General features: G+C 35.5%; 1 protein-coding gene across 2 annotated transcripts in view; it reads left to right on the forward strand.

Moving 5' to 3' along the window:
- The window catches only part of ppp3ca.S (protein phosphatase 3, catalytic subunit, alpha isozyme S homeolog), a 109,737-nt gene that overhangs the window by 34,520 nt on the left and 48,290 nt on the right, over window positions 1–26,927 (forward strand). For both annotated transcript variants that reach the window (XM_018233914.2, NM_001087344.1), the window contains 1 exon segment: window positions 16,531–16,731. In XM_018233914.2, the coding sequence (XP_018089403.1) occupies window positions 16,531–16,731 (201 nt within the window).

Genomic DNA, 26,927 nt, shown 5'->3' on the forward strand with positions numbered 1-26,927 from the left:
GTTTATGATTATATTTTGCCGCAATTTGCAGCAAACAAATTGCTACAAAGAAAACGTATGTTACTGAATACATTAAACTACAGTGCCTATAAAAATGTACCCCCCTTGGAAGTTTTCATCATGTTTTATTCGTATCAAATCACAGTGGTTTTTGTTTGATGAACAGAAGTAAACTGTTTCATGTCAAAGTAAAAAACGAATCTCTGCAAAAGGATCTAAATTACAATAGAAAAAATGCAAAACAAAATAAATTATTGCATAATTGGGGGGGTTCAACTAAGGTAACTTTTAGTATGTTATAGAATGGCTAATGATAAGCAACTTTTCATTTGTCCTTCATTTTTACTTTATTATCTTTTGACTCCAGCTTCCAAATGGGGGTCACTGACCTCATCTGAAAAACAAATGCTGTGTAAGCATAAACAATTATTGCAATCAAAACTTTTCTTTCCATTCAGGATTCTCCAAGTCCTATTCCAGTCTCTAATTCAAATAAGTGTATGTTTGCTATGGTAATTTGGACTCTAGAAACCAGATTGCTGAAATTCCAAACTGGAGAGCTACCGAATAATAAGCTTAATAACTCAAAAATCACAAATAAATGAAAACCAGCTGCAAATTCTCTCAGAATATCACTCTCTACATCGTACTATATGTTAATTTAATGGTGAACAATGCCTTTAAAGGACCTGTTGCCCTAAGAAATGATTCCAAATCTTGTTTTATACCACTGGTCAAGCAAAATAAACAATATAAATTATTTTATTCATGTTTCTTTAAGTCTTGGAATTCACAATCACAGCAAAGAGGCAGGAGACATTTTGTGAACACTATCAAGGCATGCTTTTCATCATGCCAAAATTTTGTTAATACTCCAACAATGGGGCACCTGATGCACTGGCTACAAAATTAGATGGTGTCTATATCATGTATGGATGCTTTAATATAAAAAAAGAATTTGAGTTTCATGTTTAATTTGAAAAGGCCTTTTAATATTTGGGGTGCACCGAATCCACTATTTGTGGATTCAGCCGAATTTGTGAAACATTCGGTCAAATACTGAATGCACCCTAATATGCATATGCAAATTAGGGGAGAGAAAGGAAAAAGTGGGAAAAAATGTTTAATTCCTTGTTTTGTGACAAAAAGTCATGATTTCCCTTCCCACCCCTAATTTAAATATGCAAATTAGGATTCTATTCTTCCAGGCACAAGTAAAATTCATCCGAATCCTGCTGAAAAAGGCGAATCCTGAACTGAATCCTGGATTCGGTGCATCCCTATTTATTATACAGATTTTTATGTTGTGTCCCCTTTAATATGAACTACCTAAATCCTCACTAGTGCAGCAAAACCTTTTCCATAAGTCATATAATTAGTTAAATAGATATTACCTTTGTGTAAGGTGTTTGGAGTGATTGTAGTATACATACAGCTGTATCAACTCCTGGTGAGTCCGTATTGTGGCATAACCTAAATCGTGTCTGCAGGCTGCAAGGGTAGAGTAAATTCAGCAACAAACTTTAGAACGGCCTTGATACTGAAATATTCTCAGCCAAGTGCATCGGTATTACCGTCTTTGGGAAATATAATGAGGTGCATGCAGTTTGTAATTTGATTTGATTTGCAAATAGATATCTGAACTGCAACTTTGTTTGTTTCAAAATGTGATGTGTGTACTCTGGAGATTCACAAATACTGCACTTCTTTGCAGAAATGTTTGGCTCGTTACCCTCTTCGTTCAAATGTAGTTCATTATTTAATGCCTTGCAATCAATAAGTGAAATGTACTAAAGTGCCTATGTGGATTTATACTTTATAACATGCAAATTATGTCTTTATTCTGTATAAAACATTTGACTTTAAAGAACAAAGGGCGACTTAACACAGGTGACAGTGCTAGATTTTGAAATGGGTTGAATATTCATAGTTCCATTTTTCTCGTAATTAAGCTTTTTAGCAAAGTGCACCCATTATCAGTAGCAATCTCTTATTAATCATTCTGTCAATGTGACTTTTCTTTCTATTCGGCCAGCAGCATGAACAGAGATGCTTTTATTACAATGAAAGTGCTTCAATTGACCTGTCTAAATGTGTCTGAACCAGGGAATGACACCTCTCTGCTTTTAGCAAATGCATTAGAATCATATTCATTTCATTCATTCTCTAACTTTGATGGTTGCATGTTCTGAGCTTGCACATCTACCCCATTTTAAAATGTGTATTTATTTGGGAGACTAACATTTCGGCTGGCTCCCCAGCCTTTGCAATAGTGAAAATTCAAACTTATTGGATATTGTAATATACTGGCTCCTGCACTGTGGACTTGAACACACAGGTTCTGACGCCTATGCTTTTCACTGATACTTTGTTTCCGTTGTGGGTTTATTTGTTGTTCTGAATTTGGACACTGTCTAAATGTTTTCAGTAGTTATTTAGTATCATCACACGAGACACACAGAGGTTTTATTATGTTTTAGTAGACATTGTGCATATTAGAAGAGATTTGGTTTATTTACCTTATGAGAGGTTTGTGATTGGCTCATTTGAATAATGTATAGATATTTATTAGCCAATGAATTGCCGACCTGTCACACATCCCCTGCCTAACACACCCCCACTTGTCATTTCCTGAATATTTACCGTTTTTTGTGCAGTGTTGTATCACTTTACGAAAGGCTTGTGTTCCAGCCGAAACGTCAGTTTTTGTGCCAACATTAAATATATTTTTACTATACATAACATCTGTGAGTGCTCCTTTTTTGAGGAAAACATCGAAAATAAGTTAAAGGATTGCACACAGGCATTTATTTGACAGATTTTTTCGTCAGTGCCGGCAGTCTACAAGTATATATGTATAATATATTATACACAAAGGAACCTATGCATAAACATACCCTCCATTCTTAAAAGGGATTGTTCACCTGTTCAGTTAACTTTTAGTATGATGTTGAAAGTGATATTCTGAGACAATTTGCAATTAGTTTTCATTGTTTGTGGTTTTTGAGTTATTTAGCTTTTTATAGTTTTGGCAGTCGGGCTGCTAGGGTCCAGATTACTCTAGCAACCATGCGCTGATTTAAAAAAGAATACGGACAGGATATGCCTAAATAGAAAGATGAGCAATAACAAGTGATATTAACAATACATGTGTAGCCATATAGAGCATTTGTTTTTTTAGATGGGGTCAGTGACTCCCATTTGAAAACTGGAAAGAGTCAGAAAAAGAAGGCAAATAATTCAAAAACTATAATGTGCTTACATTTGGCCATTCTATAGCATAATAAAGTGACCTTAAAGGTGAACTTACCTCATTAAGCTATAGTTAGGTTAGGTGTTTTTTAGATACAGATTCACTCATGATTCCGAGGTAGTATAATAAAACTTTACTTTCAGTTTTAGACTTGCTCTGTTTAGTGCAAGAAATACAAGCCATACATTTTCCTTAATTTAAACAGGAAAAAGTTCAGTCATATATAAAAAAGTAAGCATACCCCATGTAAAAAATAAATAAATATATATATATATATATATATATATATATATAATATATTATTTAAATATTTAGAGGCACATTTGACCAATTTCGATTGATCAAAAGAGCCAATCAAACTTAAGGTCTGTGTCTTCTTAAGCTCCCCATAGACGCGACGATTCTTCTTGCCGAACGACCGATTTTAGCGAAGCCCGACCAATCCTTTGAAATTATCGTGTGGTTAGTTGTATTAGAACGATCGTACTTCTTATGATTTTTCGGCCGACATCTGTTGGGAAATTGATTGGCCAGGTCAAAAAAACTTTGTCGGTCCCAGTGCAATCTATCTATGTTTGCAGGGTCAAGCAGGCAGCTCCCCTTTGTTTTCCTGGCAAATTGGTCTTTTTAGTTGATGGTAAATTCAAAAGATCGTACGATCGTTCTGAGAAGATCGTGGTCTCACGATCAGGATCTGATCTTTTAAAAATCTCAACATCTATGGCCAGCTTTAAGATCCGATCGTACGAATGGTAGATTCGTACGATTTTCGGACCATGTGTGGAGAGTCCCGACATTTTTCGTCCGTCGGAGATCGGTCGTTTGGTCGATCGGACAGGTTAGAAAATTTCTGTCGCCTGCCGATAATATCTCTGCGTGTATTGCCGATCGTACGATTTTCAGAGGGAGACTGTCACTAGTGTTGTCAGACATAAGTATCGTACGATTGCTGTCAGGGGCAGAATATTGGGTGATCTGTTCTTATTTGATCGGAATGGTAAAGACTTTGATCTGAATGGATAGTGGAGGGTCGGGAGATGGGAAAGTCCGATCGTACGTTGATTCGTACGATCGGATCTTTGCGTCTATGGCCAGCTTTAGTCTCATTCTTAAATCTTTTTTTTACTTTTTTTTTTCTTTCCTTCAACACCCCTGGAGTGCAGTATAACTGTATAGTATAGCTAGAGTGCAGCTATATTTTGTTTTGTGTTGAGGGCTTATTGTTTCAGTTTTTTTTTTCCTGAAACTTTCCCTCACATTTCTCTAGGGAAAACCTTTTGATCTGTTACCTCTACTAAAGTATTTCTCAAAATCGAAATTCCATTAGCAATTCAGCATGATTAATTGATTCGTTTTGGAACTGAATAGATTTCTGACAATTGTCTGTTAAGAAAAAAAGATATATAAATTTAGAATGTCGACGGTTACTTTTTATTTATTTAAGTATTTGGCTATGGTTTCAACCACTTCCCTCTGAATTCTAAAACTCGGAGACTAGAATAATGTTCCGTTCATGAAAAAGACCTGATGCATCCCTGTCATCCTCACAGTAAATTGAATTTGGCAGTGTAAAATAGGTTGTTTATTTGTAAGAAAGAAAACATTTCTTTGGCAAATGTTAAGGGTCTGGCCACACGGGCAGATTCGGGGAGATTAGTCACCAGGCGACAAATCTCCTCTTCTATGCGACGACTAATCTCCGCGATCTGCCTTCCGTCGACTAAAATGAAAATCGCCTGGGGGCAGGCACTTGGAGCGCTTAGTTTTCCGAAGTCGCCTGAAGTTTCCTTGTGAGGTAATGGACGACTTCGGAAAATGAAGCGCTCAGAGTGCCTGCGCACATTCGATTTTTATTTTAGCCGGGGGAAGGCAGATCGGGGAGATTAGTCACCGCAAAGAAAGCCTGGTGACTAATCTCCCCAAATCTGCCTGCACATGCCTACATCAGGGCCAGCCAATCGTTCCGGGTTGCAGCCAAGGTAAGGGACAGCCTGTTTTATCATGACACCCTGTCATGTCTCCTTGTTTTTTGTCATAATGACTGCAATCCACCACATAACATAAAAGCCAACCTCCGTTGTAAACATTGGTACAAACAAGGTTAAAATCTAATCTTGGATTTGTTGCAAATTCTTTTTTTATCCTGTTTAGTAACAATATATTGGGTATTGTGACATTTACATGTCTTTTTTTTTTTTTTCTACAAATAATTATGGTGCATACATGAGATATAATCTTATTGCTACTGCATTAATGTCCTGCTGAGCCCATCTGCTGGCTGTATAAATAAGGGTTGGGTTTCCCTGCCCCCTGCAGAAAACACAGATGATCAGATTGTTAAATCCATTGTGTTCTGTATCTCTAAATACAAATTTAAGTTCATTACAGCGTAACTTATTAAATGAATAAATATTTATTTTAGCCTTGAGTTACTGAATACTACTTTTTCTGCAAGTCAACTACAGCTTAAATCTGAAAAACAGAAGTAAATATTAAAATAGGTGAATAGAAGTATTTTAAGAAATGCTTTTTGAATATACTGAGATTTACAGATCCCTCTGTATAAGATTTTGAGATAAAAATGTTTCCCAATGCTTAAATTTCTAGCCTGATGGCATCTTATTTGGCATAACTGGTATCTGACACTGACTGGAGAGTCTGTGCTATAAATTATACATTACAGGTATGGGACCTGTGGTTATCCGGATAACTGATCTTTCCATAATTTCAATCTTTATACCTAGGGGCAGATTTACTAAGCTCGAGTGAATAATTCGAATGGAAAAAAATAGAATTTTGAAGTATTTTTTGGGGTACTTTGACCATCGAATTGGTCAAATTCAATCGAATCATTCGAACGATTCAAAGTAAAAATCGTTAGACTATTCGACCATTCGATAATCGAAGTACTATCTCTTTAAAAAATACTTTGACTTCATACTTCGCCACTTTAAACCTACCGAGGTGCAATGTTAGCCTATGGGGACCTTCCCCAGCAGTTTTTTTTGGTCGAATAAAAATCCTTCGATCGATCGCTTAAAATTTTTGTTCCATCGAAGCATTTGTGCTAAAATCCTTCGAATTTGAAGGATTTTACTTCATGGGTCGAATTCGAGAGTTTTTTTAACCCTCGAAATTCGACCCTTGATAAATCTGCCCCCTAGTCTAGGCTACTAGAAAATCATATAAACATTAAACAACCTCAATAGGCTGGTTTTGCTTCCAATAATAATTCATTATATCTTAGTTTGGATCAAGTACAAGGTATTGTTTTAATATTATTGAGAAAAAGGGAATCATTTTGAAAAAGTTAGATTTGGCTAAAGTGGAGTCTATGGGACGGTCTTTCAGTAATTCGGAGTTTTCTGGATAACGGGTTTCCAGATAACAGATCCCATACCTATGCATTTTTTGTCGAAAAACAAGATGCTGGCTCAGGCATAACAAATTGAAAGTTTGTGCAGCTATAGTAATTCCAGGAGTCTGTGTGACCCCAAAAGTAATCAGGAATATCTTTAGAAGTTGGAATAAACCACTTTTATGCATTTTTTGTCTCCTGTCCCTAATACTCAAGTTGTGAGATATTTTATCTGGAAACTGCATATTAATACTTAGATTCCATGCAATAATCCGAAGATTTTGTGGTTTTCGTGCAAATAATCAAAAAAATTCGTACGATTGGATTTTCTCACGATTCTTTAGAGTTGTTTCCTGTTCAGGAAATTTTTGGGAAAATGGATTGATAAATACGTTGAAAAAACCAGTGCAGAGTTGGTCTGAGTAGTTTTTTTTCGGATTTTTGATAAATAACCCCCTAAATCTCAATTCCTCAATTTATTTGGTAAAGCAACTGTTTAAATGTTCTGTGCTTGGAGCCCATTACATGTGTCAATTAATGAGTACGGGATTAGTCAAAGCAGTTCAATCAGAATTTACCTGTAGATGAGCTATCTTTCTAATGGGATCTTGATAGTTTGGCGCCTGTTTTAGTAATTAGCAGCTAGATCCAGAAAAAGTGTCCTCTATTATAATGCTAAAGGTTTAGCTGCTTATTGAAGTACTGGCAAGGTCCCGAAGTACATTTGCAACAAAAAAGCTACAGAGAGGCCTCCAAATGAATAGTTTTTTTTGTATCACTTATATATTCAGATCATTTCCAGAACCCATTTTCTTATATGTATTGCAAGCGGTTTAAAAGTAAATGTATTACGTTAACTTCTCGCTCACCAAAACGTACCCCCCTTCATTTTTTATGTTTAAGTATTAAAGCATCCGAAATACAGTGTTTCGATTATGTTAAACCTGTCTAATGGTGATATTTGGGTTGTTCATGTTATTCGGTATAATTCTTTCAACATCTCTACTAGAACATTATATCTACTGACAGGTCCGTAAAGTGAATGTTTATCTGAATGCTTAAAATGGTTGGTGTTTATATTAAGGAATAATTAGAATCATCAGTGTGATAAAATAATTGATCTGTGTATTTCATTACATATATGTGACTAGTATTTGTTTTGTGATAATTAATAGTAGAAATCTTCCATCTCTTGAGAGATAATAGGTGCACAGGCTTGATAAACTTTGAAAGCTTGCCAATGAACTGCTTGCTTTGGCTGATGAGGCAGTATGTACTGTTTCTAGCTATTGTAGGTTATAGGGCTTAAAGGAACAGTTCAGTTCAAAAATAAAATCTGGGTAAGTAGATAGGCTGTGCAAAATAAAAAAAAAAATGTTTCTTATATAGTTAGTTAGCCAAAAATATAATGTATAAAGGCTGGAGTGACTGGATGTCTAACAGAACACAACTTCCTGCTCTGCAGCTCTCTAACTCCGAGTTACCTAGTAGCATAATAAGTTAGGTTGAAAAAAAACACATGTCCATCAAGTTCAACCTTTTAACTTTTTTTTTAACCTGCCTAACTGTTAGTTGATCCAGAGGAAGGCAAAAAAAAACCCATGTGAAGCCTCTCCAATTGGCCTCAGAGGGGAAACAATTCCTTCCTGACTCTAAAATGGCAGTCGGACTAGTCCCTGGATCAACTTGTACTATGAGCTATCTTCCATAACCCTGTATTCCCTCACTTGCTAAAAAGGCATCCAACCCTTACTTAATGCTATCTAATGTATCATTAATGTACGACTGATTCAGAGATAAAAATCCACATCTTCACAGCTCTCACTGTAAAAAAAACAAAAAAAAAACCTTCCGAATATTTGTGGACTTGGCGACTTGAAGGGGGCTCACATGGGACATCTGTTCAGTGAGTTCTCAATTGATCCTTAGCATGCAGCTCAGATTCAAAAGCAAACAGTTATGGCCCATGTGGCCCCCCCTTCAAGTCACTGGTGGAAACCAAGAGAGCTGAAAAGCAGGAAGTAGTGTTCTGGCTATTATGTTAGACGTCCAGTCACTCCAGCCTTTATACATTACATTTTTGGCTAACCAACTATATTAGAATCATTTTTTTATTCTGCATAACCTATCTACCGTATTCACCCAGTTTTTATTTTTACACTGAACAATTCCTTTAAAGGTTGCAAAGAGCTGTCAAAACTACCCAGAATTTTCAGTAGTCATCCAGATTTGTGTATTGGCTAGAGTGGGAAGTCTAAGATGTAGTTAGTGCATCATTAGGCATTATCATAGCATAAAGATGTTGGCACCTGAGCCCATGGATGCCCATATAATGATGTTGCTCAGTTTAAAAAATTGACGTGCGGTTTGACATCCATTGACTACAATGTGTTTGGTTACTTTTTTTTCGTGATTTTTTTGGCGAAGCAATTTTGGGTCAGATTCACCAGGAAGATCTACCGGTATTCACAAGCAAGTCTCAAGGCTATCACTTCTTGTTCTAAATTTGAATGAAAATCTCTCTCCAGAAATTCATATTGTCATGCAATTTCTATATCATTTATACAAAATCTCATACTTGCCATTATTCATTTGGTTTACATCTTCTAAATCAATACAGTAATGCACAGTACTAAACAGTCTCATTTGTCTGACTTTATTAATAATGTAATACTGCTTGTTTTCATCATTTGTAAAATGGACAGGTTTCTCCATTGTTTTTGGAGTAAATCACTATTATACCATCCACTACCTCTACAACATATCTAAATACCTAGGATAAAATCCAGTGGGCTGTAGCTCGGAACAATGCTTGAAAGATTCCATAACTATTATTGTAAATTACTGCTCCCTACATTGCAAGCAATGCTGTTGATTATTTTGGGGAAACCATTTGTTTGCAGAATCACTGCATAGCAAGCTGCTCTGAGCCTATAGTAACACTTTGAGCAGATTGAGTGGGTGAGTGATGTTACATTTACATTATTGACTGACTCATTGGAGTTAAGAAAATGCAGAGGCTGTACGGAATATCTTTAGCTTAAGAATCCTACACAAGAAAATATCAAATGCTGGGAATGTTCAACTTGAAACAGAAAAATGTAACGGCATGGAATCAACTGCCAGTATCAAAGCTGCCCTCATTTGTTACTTTATCTGCTATTAAGTGTTTCAGTCTTAACTCCCTGCCGAGCCAAAGTCAACCATGCTCTTAAAATGTCCTTTCTTCACAATGTTGTCTGCATTGTGCATTTTGTGCATGATAATAGTGTGCAGAGCCGTTTAACAATAGTAATAATAATCTCAGAAATAAATACACCTTTTTCCATGCACCTCCTGTTTTTAGACAATATTTTACTTTCACTTTTCCACACTGGCCCTATATGCTTGTGCTACATTGAATGATGATTGTCTATCTATACATTCTCTGACATTGTCGATCAATCCCTGCCCCAATGGAGATTACAATATAAGGTCCCTATAAGGGAGGGGGTGATATCACTCCAACTTGCAGTGCAGCAGTATAGAGTGACTGAAGTTTATCAGAGCACTAGTCACATGATTGGGGGCACCTGGGAAACGGACTATATCTAGCCCCATGTCAGAATTCAAAATTCAATATTAATAAATCTGTTTGCTTTTTTAAAAATCAGATTTCAGTACAGAAGTCAGCACTATTAACTGATGCATTTTGAAAAAAAAAAAAAAAACCTTTTCCCATTACAGCATCCCTTTAACTTTATAGATAGACCACAGCTTTAAAGTACAATGATTGGTGGGTTTGTATCATAGCAGTTGTAATTTTGAAAAGGTAAGCAGTCTTAATTTCAAAAAGGTAAGCTGTATTTTTTAAGGAGGTTTAAAGAACTAAACCCTGAATATGGCTAGAAATGTAATTGTTTTTACATTGAACTTACTGAACTAGCTAAAGGTTCAGCATTTATATAGTAGTAATGATCCAGGTCTTCAAAGTTTTCACAGGAATTCCCCATCTTGGGTTTTTTAGGAGTGTCTCAGACACACACATGCTCAGTGTGCTTTAAGCAGCTGAAAATGCAGAAAATGAGGTTTCCCTAAATTCTGAAGTTGTGTTTCTGGGCTGCCATGTACCAACAATTATTGGTAAACAATTCCCTGCTAAAGGGATATGGTTGCCTCGGGGCTGGTTTAGAAGCTCAAAACATGATGTACAACATTTCTAGCCTACTTCTTTAGTTAAGCTTTAGTTCTCCTTTAAAGCTGTATGTAGTTAAGAATGAAAACACATAAAAAATGCAGTCAAACAAAATTTGGTATCCATGCTTACGATAGAACGCCAATTGAACGTCATTGCCTTTCATTACCATGGATACTCAAATGCTTTTATAATGCGAGTTGTTATCCTTCAGTGTCTGAAGGTTCAACTAATATAGGAAAGCTTTGTTTTCTAAAGGATACGATTTTTTTCCTCTGATCATGACCATTATATAACCTAATATACACATACAGTACACACACCCACATAAATACATACAGTAGATATAGATAGAATAGATATAGATTTTTTTTTCCTGTGTGTTTTTATAGCTTAGGCTGAAATTTTTCTAGTGTTGTTTTTCCTACTGTTGCCCTTTTGCTAGAATATTTACTTATCTGATAAAAATAACTTTTAATGCTATAGTTAGGCTAGAATTTTGGGAAAATCTATTCTCCATTTCTTAAAGGACAATAGAACTGTATAAATAGAATATAAATAGGAAAACAATTTTACAAATCTCTGTTCACCAGCAATCTGGGAGGTTTATATTAGCAAATAAGCCATAAAGCCGCTCTGAATTTAAGCTGCAGAGGTTTGCTGTAAAGGGGAAATTTGTCTTTAAGAGGTTTATTTTAGTGATGCACCAAATCAGTAGTTTTGGATTTGGCTAAATACCGAAGCCTTCAAAAATAAATAGTAAAAATTAAATCATGACGAAAAATGTCGGCTTTCAGTTGCACAGCGTGAATTTCAGCCAAACCAAATCAAAACTGAAATCAAATGATTCCTAATCTATGTAAAAGGGCTAATATTCAGTTGAATCTCTGTTTTTTTTTATATCTTTCATTACCTTTTTAAAACATTTCATATCTAGCCATCTAGAAGCATTAAATGTAGATATTTATAGATATGTTGGATTTTCCCTTTCCAGCAAACTAAATGGAGGTTCATATAACATTGCATAACATTACCTTTTTGTGGTAACACAGTGTACAAAGTGTCATCTTTAAAATCAGGCCTGCATTTAGCTTATTCACAACAGCAGAGTATGAAAATCCTTAAGAAGGTTAATGGGAACACTGAGTACAGGCCGATAGTGAATGGGTAATGCTGACAGATCCACCTGTGCTACTGATTGACTGACCTTTCTGTGCTGTTCTGAGGATGTCCAGAAAACATGATTTATTGGTTTACCCAAGCCCTACTTTGGAATTTCACTGTATTCGGTTTAGAAGAGGACTAAAGCTCAACAAAAAAAAGCTAGACATGCTTTACATTATGTTTTGGGCTTCTGTACCAGCACAGAACAATCACAATCCTTATCAGTGAAGACCTGTGCCTCTGAAGCTGTCCCCAGTAGCAACTCCTCTGCTGCTGTCATTTACTTGAACCTATTTCTTATAGATGGTTTGGGGCAGCTATAAAAAATGTTTGTCCATATGTCCAAGTGCATAAAGCTACTGCCATTAAATAATGGAAGTCTCTTGGAAGTTTCATCTGGTAGATCTCTTACAGTACCTCCTGTCTCAAAAAGAGTCTGACTTTTTGTTGTATATGAGATTTGCGTTATTTTGACTTGTGAATTTGACTGTTGAGATGGTAAATCCATGAGTAAGCAAGAGCAAATACTTACATCTCAATGCCCATCAGATTAGGGAAATGTGTAATTGAAGCTGACATGCGCTTTGACAGTCCAATTAACTAAGGTCACCTCTTTAAATCCAAGTTTTAGCTTGATCTGACATCATGACATATCTAACGAATCTGTGGATAAGCACTGCATTTAGGAATTAGGCGGATTAACGTTTGAATGGTGCAGCAATTCATGTTTTATACAAATGTTGTTTGGCTTTTCCTTGCACTGTTCAAATTCATTTTTCATTTCTCTCACCGTAAAGCACAATTAGATGACACAGTTGTAACTGGACACTTAAATAGCTAGCCTTTAGGCATAAACGTTCTGAAGCTGGTGCAGTGATAATAAACCAGTTAGTTAAAGCCTAATGTTTTGATATGAAGTCTCTACACTGTCTAATAAGCAAAATGGAAGCAATAAAGCCTGGCATCCCAAGTAGATATGAATAGCACTATACATAATACATAAATGTGCCTTTTCAAAGGGGTATTCTCATTATGACTCAGCGCTTATATAACACAGTATAATTCTGCACCATTGTTCTGTGACTGTTAGTACTACATTTGATGACTAGAATCTCTATATTCATATTGAAATGCAAATATATATTTTTGTTCTCTACAGAAAAAATGCATAACTTACTATATATATATATATATATATATATATATATATATATATATATATATATATATATATATATATATATATATATATATATATATATATATATATATATATATCTATCCAAAAGTTTTATTACAACGTTTCGGCTCTAATACTAGAGCCTTCCTCAGGAGCCGAAACGTCATAATAAAACTTTTCTTTTTTTCATCTTTACAAGTCCTGTGAGTGCGGTTTTTTCAAGACTGTTTTGTACATACTATCTGTAACCTGCACCCAGGCAGTCGGCCTTGATTGTATGAGTGCTCCAGCCTGATGAGAATTATAGATATAGATATAGATATAGATATAGATATAGATATAGATATAGATATAGATATAGATATAGATATAGATATAGATATATATATATATATATATATATATATATATATATATAATTTCATAGGTTTTGTTAACCTTGAGAAAGAGCACAGTTGGTGTTTGAATTGTTGATTTTTTTAATATATATATATCTATATCATGACAAATGGACCCGCACTCCAAGATATTTCGGGAAAATAGTGTTGTGTTTTATTCACAGATGCATATAAAACATATATGTATATGTATGTATATGTATATGTGTGTGTGTATATATATATATATAGTGTTTTTTGTTTTGTGCTCATGCTATTACCACAGTAAATGTTTCCTTAAAGGCCTCTTCAGTTTCAATATTTTACATTTGGCCTCAATATAAGGTGTTGCAAGAGTTTTCCAATTGCATGTAATATTGGGCTGATTAAATCATCTGGGCCTTGGGCCAATAATTGGATCATAGGTAAAAGAATGTAAATGCTGGTCGTTGGGAGAGAACCATATTAATTAGCCACTATGGTCCTTGCCTCAACAGGAGCCCAGATATTGGCCACGCAGAGCTCATGCACCAGTCAGTAAGCCACCAACTTGGACCAGAAACTTTAATTGGCCCATGTATGGCCATCTTTATATAGAGTCTTAAAGCTGTTCAACTTCAAACACTTTTTCCAGTTCAGCTGGTTTCAGATTGTTCATCAGAAATAAAGACTTTTTCCAATTACTTTCTATTTTCTATTTGCGATCATTTCACTAATATTGAAGTGTAAAGATTCAGGGAGATTAGTCACCCAGCGACAAATCTCTTTTTTGGGCAACTAATCTCCCCGAAATTCCTTCCTGCCGGCTAGAATGTGAATCGCCAGCGGGATGGCACTCCGATCAGTTCGTTTTCCGATGTTGCCTCACGATGCAACCCTAAAGCATCTCTGGGAGGGGGTCGCTGATTCTTTACCTGTTCTAAATTGATGCATTTAGTCAATACTTTATCTTTAGCCCTGCTCAGCAAAATCCCTGAGCTTCATTAAAGGCAGAATTTATACAATAGTTGCTAAATGTAGCAAATAGTACTAGTTCAGATGCTTCTGGATCTGCCAGACAAACACTAAAGACCGGAACATTAAACTTTAAACTTAAATGATGGGGAAAAAAGTAAAAAATAAAAGATGGAAAGCAATTGGAAACATCTTTGTTTATTGCAAGCAATCTGAAACCAACTCAACTGAAAAAGTGTTTGGAAGGTCAACAACACCTTTCAGTTTCAATACTTAAGAAGACCATACTGCAAAGACAGTAATTGGGTTTAGATAAGAACGAAGTAAAAAAACTGCAATAGAGGGAGGTAAATAAAGTAAGTGTGTATTTAATGTGTTCGGGCTTGCTCTTTTAGATAAAGAATAAGTCAAGCAGGCCAAGTTTTGCTTGTAATAATTGCTGTAAAAAAGTTGGTATCTGTTCATTCAGACCCTACCAAGAAACTATTTCTTGAAGCTACTTGATAATCTAATAGCTCACTTCTGTATCAGGTTAGAAAATAAGTCATGTGTACACAATGTACCTGCATCCTTTATACAGATTGTAACTGATAAACACTAGTGGTGCTATTTCAGTCGATTTCAGAGCACATTATGTCTGAGCTTAAACTATTAACCTGCTAAATCGAGAAGCACCTCTTTGTCATATTCTGTCAACTCACTTTCATGACTTGGATTTCTCTTTGGGCCAGTCATATTGAGGGAGCATTCCTTATAATACAGGAAAATACTATGCTAAATTGTGGTAATGTCATCTTTCCTGAAATTCACGATGATAACCCTGTGGCACTGTGTGGCTAAATTATAAAACTATTTGAAATAATGGGGTGAGGCCTGGACTTTTATTTTTTGTTGTATTTAAATAATTGCCAGCTCTGAGCTCTATAATAATGAAGTGGCTTAAAGAAAATACACAAATAGAATATAAATAGAACTAGATATTTTAAATGGATGTTGGGCATTATGATGATTTTTTTCCTTTTGTAAATCCTATTACTCAGGCTTATAAACAGGACCGTGTTCATCTCTCTGCAATAGGCTGTGTATGTTTTGTGTTTATGGGGTTGCTGTCTAAGGCTTTCTTTTTACTTTATCCATTTAGTGCCTTTTACTATGTGACGTTGTTCAACATTAGAACTTTCTCAATATATGTTACTATGTGTCACTAGGTATTATGATAGATGTATTCTATCATATTGTGTATTATTGCTTTTTATTAACTCTTTAAGGCTCACTATTTCTAATATTTTTCTATGCCAGTTTAATTCTGGCACTGGATACCTTTTTGTATGGACAGTTTCTGTCTTGAGCAGACTTTAATTCTGAACACATGATTACAAATTTTTGTTTTGGGATTTTGGCTGATTTGGGCTTCCCAGGGATTCAGAGCTAGACCGTAATAATGAAAATAATATAGCTGACCTACCAAAAGAAACCAAAGTTGCGGATTCTGGGTTATTTTATTTACTTTTAAACTGAGCGCATTTTTCCCTTCTGCAGTTTAGGTGGTACTAATATGGAATCTAGTCCTCTGACTTGGTGTATACTTAAATGCATTGCTGATTTGGTTTAAAGGTTTGTGAAAATGAAGCATAACTCTGCAGAGTGGTGTAGTAGGGATGCAGACCTGTGTAAAGGGGCATGTGAACAAGGTGAACAGGGTGCCTGGTAAGGGCAGATGGGGGTGGGGGCTATAGGGCTTAATTTAGAAGCCCGATTTGTGAAGAAAAATGCAAGAATTATTTCTGCAACAGACAAAACCAGCACAAAGGGTAGACAAGTACTGCTTTTAAACATGGGCCCGTATAGTATATTAGTATGTTATAAGTTTGTGTATATCTGTATGTATGTATGTATGTATATGCATACGTGTGTGTGTATATGTTATATATATATATGTATGTGTGTGTGTGTATGTAATGTATATGTCTGCATGTAGATATGAGAACATTAGTGTAATGGACAACTGAAGACCTCTTTATTTTTGACAGTTATTTGTGTATTCATTTTGGTTCTCTATTTCCCCTCTAGCTGTTCCATTTCCACCAAACCACAGGCTTACAGCAAAAGAGATTTTTGACAATGATGGCAAACCTCGAGTAGATGTCTTGAAAGCCCACCTTATGAAAGAAGGGAGACTTGAAGAAAGTGTTGCCCTGAGGATAATTTCAGAAGGCGCTTCAATCCTTCGCCAGGAAAAAAACTTATTGGACATCGATGCTCCAGTTACAGGTGAGTCTTTTTTTTTTTTTTAATTATTTTGAAGTGAGTATATTTTTTAAGTGTAGTTATGAGCTAGCTCTAATTAAAATGTTTGCAAGATAGAGAGAGGATGCTTTGGAGGGTGATGTATATAATAATATGAGAATATATAACTGAATTTAAACTGCATTTATCAGTTCACTGAGTTTTTTTAGTATTATGTGCAGTTGGGTAATCCTAAATAGAAAATTGCCATTTTAAGAACTAAAGGCCTTCCCCTTGAATCCTATGATTCACGATGCACACATCAAGGGCACATGAGCCAATTTACGGACAAAGTTCTGTCTTTTGTTTTGACACTTCTTACTTTTACGGTTAGAGAGTCAGTATTTCTGGTCAGGTGATCTCTGAAGCAGTACAGAGAATATCACAAAATGGGGGCTTAAAGGGAAACATGTAAAAGGGTAATATTGACTTAAATATATATTCTAGTTTGGTAAGATTCTTTAATATACTTAAAATATCAGAAAAGACAGTCAAAAATTAAAAAAACAAACATACATAAAGAAATTGAAAAACATTCTTTATTTCTGCTAAAAAATTTGAAATATTCAAAACTACACTTCACATTGTTTTCATGAAAAATTAGCAAACTGAATTCAGCTGTCTTTATCCATTTGACAATGTAACAATACATACCTTACTTGGTGGTTGTTCTGATCTGATGTCTGTGACATCCTCTTACCTAAAGCAAGCTCTCGTTTGCAAGCTTTTTCATCAAAGTGTGTCTACTAGAGGGAAAATATGTCTACTAGGGGATTTCATTCGAGTCTTTTGGATGAGACTTGTTAGTAAGAGCTGCTCTTATATATAGTTATATGGTGATAAACTCACTTAAGTATATATTACCAAGTAGTTATGGTAAAGGAAATGTTAGCTCTTCTTTTAAAGAGGGTAATACGTGTGCATGTCTTTGATTGTCAATATGGCCAATGCTTATCTTTCTGTCATGCTTTTTATGATGTAGTTTTTATTTCTAAATGACAGTTTACACCGAATATTTCACACTACAATATAAAATTTCATTCCTGAACCAGCAAGTGTATTTTTTTAGTTTTAATATTGATGTGTAGGCAGCCATATCAGGTTATTTTGCCTGGTCATGTGCTTTCAGAAAGAGCCAGCACTTTAGGATGGAACTACTTTCTGACAGACTGTTGTTTCTTATACTCTATGTAGTGTTGCAGTGGGACCTGGATTTTACTATTGAGCGATGGTCTTATATCTACCAGGCAGCTGTTATCTTGTGTTAGGGAGCTGCTATCTGGTTACCTTCCAATTGTTTTGTTGTTAGGCTGCTGGGGGGAAAGGGAAGGGGATGATATCACTCCAACTTGCGTTACAGAGTGACTTGAGTTTATCAGAGCACAAGTCACATGACTGGGGGCAGCTGGGAAACTGACAATATGTCTAGCCCCATGTCAGATTTCAATATATATATAAAATAATTGGTTTGATTTTTTGAGAAACGTATTTCAGTGCAGAATTCTGCTGGAGCAGCACTATTAACTGATGCATTTTGAAAAACGAAATTCCAATGACAGTGTCCCTTTAAGGTTGGGTATATCTAAAATCCACAAAGATTTTTTTTAACCAAGAATTATTGGTGGTGTGCTGTACATGTAACCTATGTTTGCAAAATTGGCAGAATCTGCTTCAATACTCCTCACATCAAAGATATCCAGGTGGTTATGTAGATTACCCATGTGGTGGTCTCCAGTTGACTGTACTCAGCTCCAGCCCAACTCCGCTCCAGCCCAATTCAGTGGAAATCAGTCAAAGAGAAGATGAGCAGGGGGTTTCCCAAGCCACGACATGAAACGCATCAGGTGACCAGACATGTCATAGTTTAGGAAAAAGTCTCATGATGTATGAGATATCCTGTGTATGTTTTCATGCAAGCTTGGCAATAAAGTATTTTTGAATTTCACCTGTGGCTTGGGAAATCCCCCATTCATCTTTTGTTTGACCTATTTGAAGTCCAGCACCAAAATTGTTATAAGATAAAATTTCCTTTATTAGGAACACATGGCAGAACCTGGGTAACAGCGATGTTTCAAGCTACAATCAGCCTTTTATAAAGCTTGATAAAAGCCTGATTGTAGCCTGCAACATTGCTGTTATTCAGGTGCATGCAACCTATTACATGGGTCCCACTGTAGTTTAAGGTCTTCAAGATCCTTACGCATTTTTCCCATTCAAAATCTTTTAGAAGGGTTGTGTAGTTTTCGACTATTTTATTTGCTTTACCCATTGTTAATGGTCTTAAGACCTTATGGTGCTAGTAATTTGGCGCACATTTGTTGTGGCTTTGCTAATACAAGATAGTTGTCAACTAAAGACAAGAAAGTGCCCAGTTGGTAGTCCTGTTGTACTGAAACCCAAACAAGTAGATTAAAGGACCAGTAACAGCAAAAAAAAAATTGAAAATAAATTCGTTAGTATGTTACAAAAAAAAAAAGACACCAACACATATTAAGCTTTAAAGTCGCTAAGTCTTTTTTAAGAAATAACTTACCGAAACTCCGCTTGCACTCCTCTTCAGAAAAGGTAATCGGCAATCCATCGTGCGGCACTACATTTCTCCTCCCTGCCTTCCTTATAGGAGATAGCCAGGGAGGAGAAATCGAGCGCCGCACGATGGGTCGTCGCCGTTTCTGAAGAGGAGTGCAAGCAGAGTTTCTGTAAGTTACTTCTTAAAAAAGACTTAGCGAATTTAAAGTTTAATATGTGTTGGTGTCTTTTTTTCATAGCATACTAACAAATTTTTTTTAGAAAATGTTGCTGGTCCTTTAAGCACAGCTGTGAAACTCCCTTGGGCAACCCCAGTAGTTTGAGAGACTTTTTTTTATTTCAAATGATGTTACTCAGCTTTTCTTACTGTTTTGCAGTCATTATGTATTATCAGCAGTATGGTACATAGCTTAAAATAGGTTCTAACCATACTATTTGTCACTGTTTATTTTTTTGACAGATGAGGTATTGATTTGAAAGGTCACCAAAAGCTTCTTTTTTTATATCTTCAATCTTCAGAAAAGCAAGTTGCAAAATAATTCTTGCATTCCAAACCAAACATTTTTCTCAAGTTTTTTATTTTTTTTAAATTAATTAATTAATTTTTTAAACAACTTGCCTGTATCATTATCATCATGTATCCACATTTATCAAAGGTCGATTTTTAGAGTAATGTGAATTTTTTAAACTTATTCTTTATTTTATTCACAATTCGAATGGAATAAATAGACAGAATTGATAATACAACTGTGTTATACAGAAAGCTTTGAATTAGTGAAAGGCTGTATTTTAATCAACAAAAAAATTAAAAATGGTTGAATTATTATTTACTAAAATACAATACGTCCTTGTACTTGATCCCAACTGAGATATAATTTAATCCAATGGGATGTGTCACCAATTAGTGTGTTCTTTTGTTTTGTTTTTTTAGTATATTTAAAATATGGACATCCAAATTATGAACAGAGCTTGTTTATTCAAATTGGTATTATCAGGAGCAATTAACCTACCTTTATGTTGTAGGAGTGATTATCAATAACTATAAATAATATAAGAAGCAGTTTTTATATTATTTGCTTAGAAGAAAATGTCACTGCAAAATATTGCATCTCCCATTTATTCGCCTTTATATGCAAATAAATCACTTATTTACATTTCTCTCTCTAGTTGTGACTGCATATTGCAGCATTATTTGTTTACCAGCTGAGGCAGTGTCCATTATGCATGAGCACACTCGGAAACCTATTAATGTGAAAGCTGCTGATTTTTGCATTGCCAAGCCTTATTATGTTTTGTACTGGGATATGTAGTTGAAAACTTAAGGAGGAGCCAGCTTATGCCATTATATAAAGAACATGTCAGACCCTGATGGTGTCCGGCGCAGATCACATGCTTACTGCCTGAGTAAACCCAACATAACAATGTATTTGTCTTCTATAACCAGCATCTGAACTAGAAAGGAAGCAACCGCTATTTGGGGAAAGAAATGTTGTTTTCCACAGAGGGCTAACAGTCAGAACACACTGTCTATACTGGTGTATCTCCAAACGACTTAACCATTTTACTTACCCAGTATATGATTAATCCAATATTTAGCACAGTGGTTCCTAAAAGGAGCTGTTTACTCAGGTATCGGAAATTATTCTGCAGAATAAATATAGCGTTCTAGCTTGCACTATTGTGGCTAATCTGTTTGGCAATAAACTGTCTTGGAGCTTTCCTTCTCCTTTAAAATCAGGGGATGTAAAATTGAGGTTCCATTTTGTGTGTGTGTGAAAGGAAGCAATGCATTACTTTTATAGAAGCGTACGTAACATAATGTGTATCAAGCAAGTACAGGCAGAACTGCATGGCAGGTAGGTGTGGGTAGGGTTACCAGATAACTTGAAAATTCAGGGGCATGTCTTGAAAATCCAGCTATGAGGGTTGTACTGATTGCACTTTTAATTTACATGCAATCGCCAAGCCAGATTTGTGGGAAGGCCACAAAGTGGTGGCATGCCACCCAGCTGGATTTGAATTTGTTCAGTGAGCTTTTTCTCGTCTTCATGCTCATTAGGACGGGCGCGAAGTCCCTCTGCATATCTCATAACATTTTGGAAATAGAAAGAGGGACAAAAAGATTTTGACCATTGCAATTGTGGCCACACCCCCTAAGTTCCATGTTCATTTTACATAATTTAGCAGGTTATGAAAGTTTGACCACATTTCTGTGTTTTTTATGTGTTCTTATAATTTTGCTAATTAAAGGGAGTTCACAGTAAAAGCTGCAAGTCACAGTTTCCCCAAGAGACCTGCTTATCTTAAATTATTGCAACTGTTTCATTTCATATCTTAAATTGTAACAAATTTAGCTAAGTGACCTGCCACATATTCTGGGCTCTCTACAAAAAGCCAATTTTTTTAGAGTTTTAAAGTTTTAAAAACGTTGTATCTTTTTTTTGGCTGTTCAGTGCAGGAGATCAAAGAGAAAGCCACGGCATTTTAGTAACAATCCGGAACTTCTGGTTGAGCCATCAAAATCGGGACTGTCCCGCGAAAAAGGGACAGTTGCAAGGTAGGCCTTTTGGCCTTGGGGAGGTCAAGTTAGTCTGGACATGACAGTCAGTGCAGCTCTGCACTGTCCCTGAATTTCAAGTGATCTTGTAACCCTAATTCAAATGTAAGGCAGATTCCATTGCCCCCCCCCCAGTGAACTGACCCTTAATAAGCACATTACTTAATGGAACTCCTTTATATGAACTGCTTATGTTTATGCAGCAGCCCAAATGTAGTCTAAATACTGTTTGTTAATCTGTGCGTTTTATGGATCTTTTTAAGTTAACCAACGGGCATGTTTTTCATTACTAGTGCCATTTGAGCCTACTAAACTGTTGCTTAGAGTAAGGGTCAGTCTTAAATGGGATACCAGAAACTATGTAACCATTTCCTCCATCTCTTGATATTACAAGGTATTACAAGGAGTTTCAGAATAGGTGGGTTGCCATGGGATTACATTCATGTTCTTTTCCTTGAACGACCTCTAAATCATAACAACTTATTAGGTGGATTCTTGCACCATTCATTACAAAAATGCACAGTACTTGCTGTATAGGCACTTGCTCTGTAGCTGAATTTGGATTGTCATTCTTTACTATGAGCCTTCCAACTGTTTTATTCGTAAGCAAATGTCTTAAGGCTAGAGTAGCCACCTGGCCGGTAAAAATTGTGTAATTATTTGGGAAAAAGACAAATATACAGGAGATATTATTTGGGCAGTGATGAAAAATATAGTGCAGTTAGTCCTAACTTAACATCTTCAGTTAAAACAAGTTCTGAAACCTTGGTGGATTTTAGATATTCTAATTAAAATAAAGCAAAAGTCGTTTTAGCCCTGGTATTACTATGTTGGGCTAGGGAAAACGGCATTATGTTTGTAGACTTGTGTGTTAAAGGAATTGTTCAGTGTAAAAATAAAAACTGTCTAAATAGATAGCCTGTGCAAAATAAAAAATGTTTCTAATATAGTTAGTTAGCCAAAAATGGAATGTATAAAGGCTGGAGTGATTGGATGTAATATAATAGCCAGAACACTATTTCCTGCTTTTCAGATTTCTTGGTTTACACTGACTGGTTACCCTGGTTACCAGGCCGTAACCAATCAGAGCCTTGAGGGGGGGCACATGGGTCATATCTGTTGCTTTTGAATCTGAGCTGAATGCTGAGGATCAATTGCAAACTCAATGAACAGAAATGTACCATGTTGCTCCAATTCAAGTCGCTGACTAGCTCAGAGTTATAGAGCTGAAAAGCAGGAAGTAGTGATCTGGCTATTATGTTAGACACCCAGTCACTCCAGCCTTTATACGTTACATTTTTGGCTAACTAACTATATTAGAAACATTTTTTATTTTTGCACAACCTATTTATTTACCCAGCTTGTTTTGTCACACTGAACTGTTCCAAAATGCATATTGTGCAATTAAAGTGGACCTGTCACCCAGACACAAAAATCTGTATAATAAGTCCATATCAGATTAAACATGAAATCCAATTTAAATTTTTATCAAAGCATTCATAGCTTTTGTAAACTCATTTAAAAATCTCAGCTGTCAATCACATATTGTCTGCCCCTCCTCTATGCCTTAGGCATAGAGGCTGGACAGACCATTACTTTCACTTTCCATTCAGCACTTCCTAGATGCCACTGCTCTCCCCACATTCCCCCGTTCTCTTCACTGTTTAATTGTGTAGCCAGTGTATGGGGATTGACATCAGTTCCCCCATTCTGGTGCACAAACAAGATTCTGAGATGATGCAAGGCTTGTCTTAATAACAGTGTCCACAAAATGGCTCCTGCCTGCTTGCTATAATTATGAATTCCCATACCGAAGGAAACAAGATTCAAATAATTTATATAGTGTAATTAAAGTTCATTTTGCTTGACTGATGTGATAAAATAGGATTTTGAATAATTTTTTTTGGATGACAGGTCCCCTTTAATGTTTATGCTTGTCTTCTTGGTATTGTTATCAACTTTATAAAGAAGCCAACCCAGTAGTTTTTGTATTTCTGTTGTTTCTTGGCCACTCCAAGTTCTGCCATGCCGTTGATCCCCCCCTTTGCAAGGCCCATTTTTACTCAGCATTTGTATGATTGCTACACTCTTCTGTTTTACAGCACTCTGAAAGATTTTGGTGCATGTTATAATAATAATAATAATAATAATAATAATCTGTACAGCAGTGAATTTGGCCTCAGACAGTCTAACAAGTTTGTGAACGCCTATTTATGAGTTTGCAAATTATCAGTGGTTGTTGGCCTTTCTATTTGTTTTAAAAGCATTTTAAAATTGCATTATATGCTTCTAATGATGACAGCATTCAAACATAAGGCTTCTTTTCCACTAGGACACTATATATTTTCCATTAGAATCTATTCTCTTTGACACTTAATAGACCATCACTGATCATCAGTGGCCTCTTTATTTTCCATTGTAATACAATTACCAAATGTTTGAGTTTGCAATAGAATAACTTTTGTCTGACATAAATATAGTCCCAGCAAAAAGCACAGCTGTACACTGACTTAACCAGCTGCGAGCCTTTAGTCATGTAACAAGTGTAAAGAAATCCATTTAAATATGAGCAATTATTTCCCATTGCTTTAGAATGGATATCAGTAAGTTATTTGAGAGCTCCGTTTCCATACAGTTTGAATACAGTTATTTGCTCATTAGTAGAACATGACTGACAAGCAAGTTCAAACAAAACACTGTCATTTATGTAAACCCTTAACCCAGTATCTGTAATGGTGAATAGTTATTGGCTTTACAAAATAGCAAATCTTCAATATCACTGGGGTACATAGATATATACATATAGGACAGTGATGGACAAAATGCTCCTCTCCATATGTCAGTGGTAGCTGAAGTCTTTAGCTCTGAGGTCTGTCTGACACCGTTCCATGTCCTCCTGAGAGCAACAGCAGACAAAAGAGTTCTGGTTAGGGACCATAAATGGATACTGTCATATTCAAACATGTTTTTTTCAAAAAAACATCAGTTAATAGTGCTGCTTCAGCAGATTTCTGCACTGAAATCCATTTTTCAAATGAGCAAACAGATTTTTTTTTTTATTTAATTTTGAAATCTGACCTCGGGCTAGACATATTGTCAATTTCTCAGGTCCCCCCAGTCACGTGACTTGTGCTCTAATAAACTTCCGTTACTCTTTACTGCTGCACTGCAAGTTGAAGTGATATCACCTCCCTCCCTTTGCCCCCACCAGCAGCCCATCAGTAGAACAATGGGGAGGCAACCAAATAAAAGCTCCCTGGTAGATATAAGAACAGCACTCAATAGTAAAAATCCATGCCCCACTGCGACTCCTTCAGTTAAATTGAGTAGGAGAAACAATAGCCTGCCTGAAAGCAGTTCTATACTGAAGTGCTGGCTCTTTCTGAAAGCACATGACCAGGCAAAATGATCTGAGGTGGCTGCTTACACACCAATATTACAACTAAAAAAATACACTTGTTGAGTTAGCAAAATTTTCCATGGTAGAGTGAATTATTTGCAGTGTAAACAATGTAATTTAGAAATAAAAATTGCACCATAAAAATCATGACATAATCCATTTAAATTATAGTCATTGTTTATTCATTGTGTCCTTACATTTATATATAGTTGATCATTGCTCATAAGAAACAAGCAACATGGAAGTACCTATTCATGAAGTTAAAGAACTTAGTGTTGTTTTTAAAGCCTAAAGTAAACACCTCTGGTGAAATCCGTAATATGTTAACTATAACTTTCATGTACAAATCTTAATACAGAGAGATGTACTTCTGTGCACCAATATTTATCAATTTATAATAAAATATTATGAGAGCTATAACATCTGCGTACCCATATTTATCTATTTATTGGATGTAATGTCTGTGCATTCATATTTCGTTATTTATAGGTAAATATTTCTGTTTTTTTAAGTGCCGTCTTTCACGTCTTGCACAGCTTAAAGGAAATACATTAATAAGTTAATGAAGACCCTAAGCTACTATTTATAAATCATAATTATGTTCAGGTTGTATGTGATGAGCAGATTTCCCTGTAGAAGTTGTTTATAGTGTAACAATTTTTGTCACACATTTTATTTGCTAACCCATAGGATGCTAAACATGTCTTAAGAAAATATTTGCATTTTTATGCTTAGCAAGGTGGTGTCTGTCCATTTATTTTTATGCATTTTTTTGGCTATACTGAGTCTGTTGATGACCACAAGTTTATAATATAATATATATTATCAAATTGGGAACCAAGTGCTTCTATGACTTTGAAGATGGTGCTATATACAGTCCCTATCGATAAGTTACTAGTATGAATTTATCGTTATTCTATCAGTCTTAGCAGAGGATTTTTTTTTAAAAAAAACTGAAAATTATGGCACCAGGCTAAAGTTTCTGAATCCTAACTATCTTGAATTTTATTAGGAGTGTCATTGAGACACATGAAAGTGCAGTTGCAAATTATCAAGGAGAAAATGTGGTTCGAATCACATTACATAGACAAGGCTGATAATTATATTCTGATGAAAATTGCAATGGTTTGTAAACTGCGATATAATGTGTATCTAAATGTACTCTGGCCAAGACCATCTGACCCAATGATTTGTAAAGTCTGAGCGCAGATTTATTAAGGGTCAAATTGAAAATTCTAATTTTTTTTTTATGGTCAAAACTGTCAAATTGACTAGGGAGTTATTCAAACTCAATTTGAGGTTTTTTTTAAAAGATTCTAATTTGATTTTAAAATTCGACCCTTGATAAATGTGCCTCCCCATTTATGAATGGTAAATAAATATATCATGATTAATATTGCATTTTTAGGTTCTTTTTGGAGAGTATATTGCATTTCTGATTCAAGGGGCTAGGTCACTTTGCACCTCCTTTAAAAGGGTAGGTCACCTATTTTTTATGATACAATCTGTATTTGGGTTTAATTTTTTTTACTGACACCAGAAGAACTTTTTTTTTTTTTTTAACATTTTTTTACCCAATGCTTTTACATTACCTATCTGACTACTTATGTTCCTCTATGGGGGGCTGCCATATTTGTGCAGCAGTAGTCAGGTGGCATTAGAAGCTATACCTGACAGATTGAGAAGGGACAGTCA

This window comes from Xenopus laevis, chromosome 1S (genome assembly GCF_017654675.1).
Source record: "Xenopus laevis strain J_2021 chromosome 1S, Xenopus_laevis_v10.1, whole genome shotgun sequence".
Taxonomy (NCBI): domain Eukaryota; kingdom Metazoa; phylum Chordata; class Amphibia; order Anura; family Pipidae; genus Xenopus; species Xenopus laevis.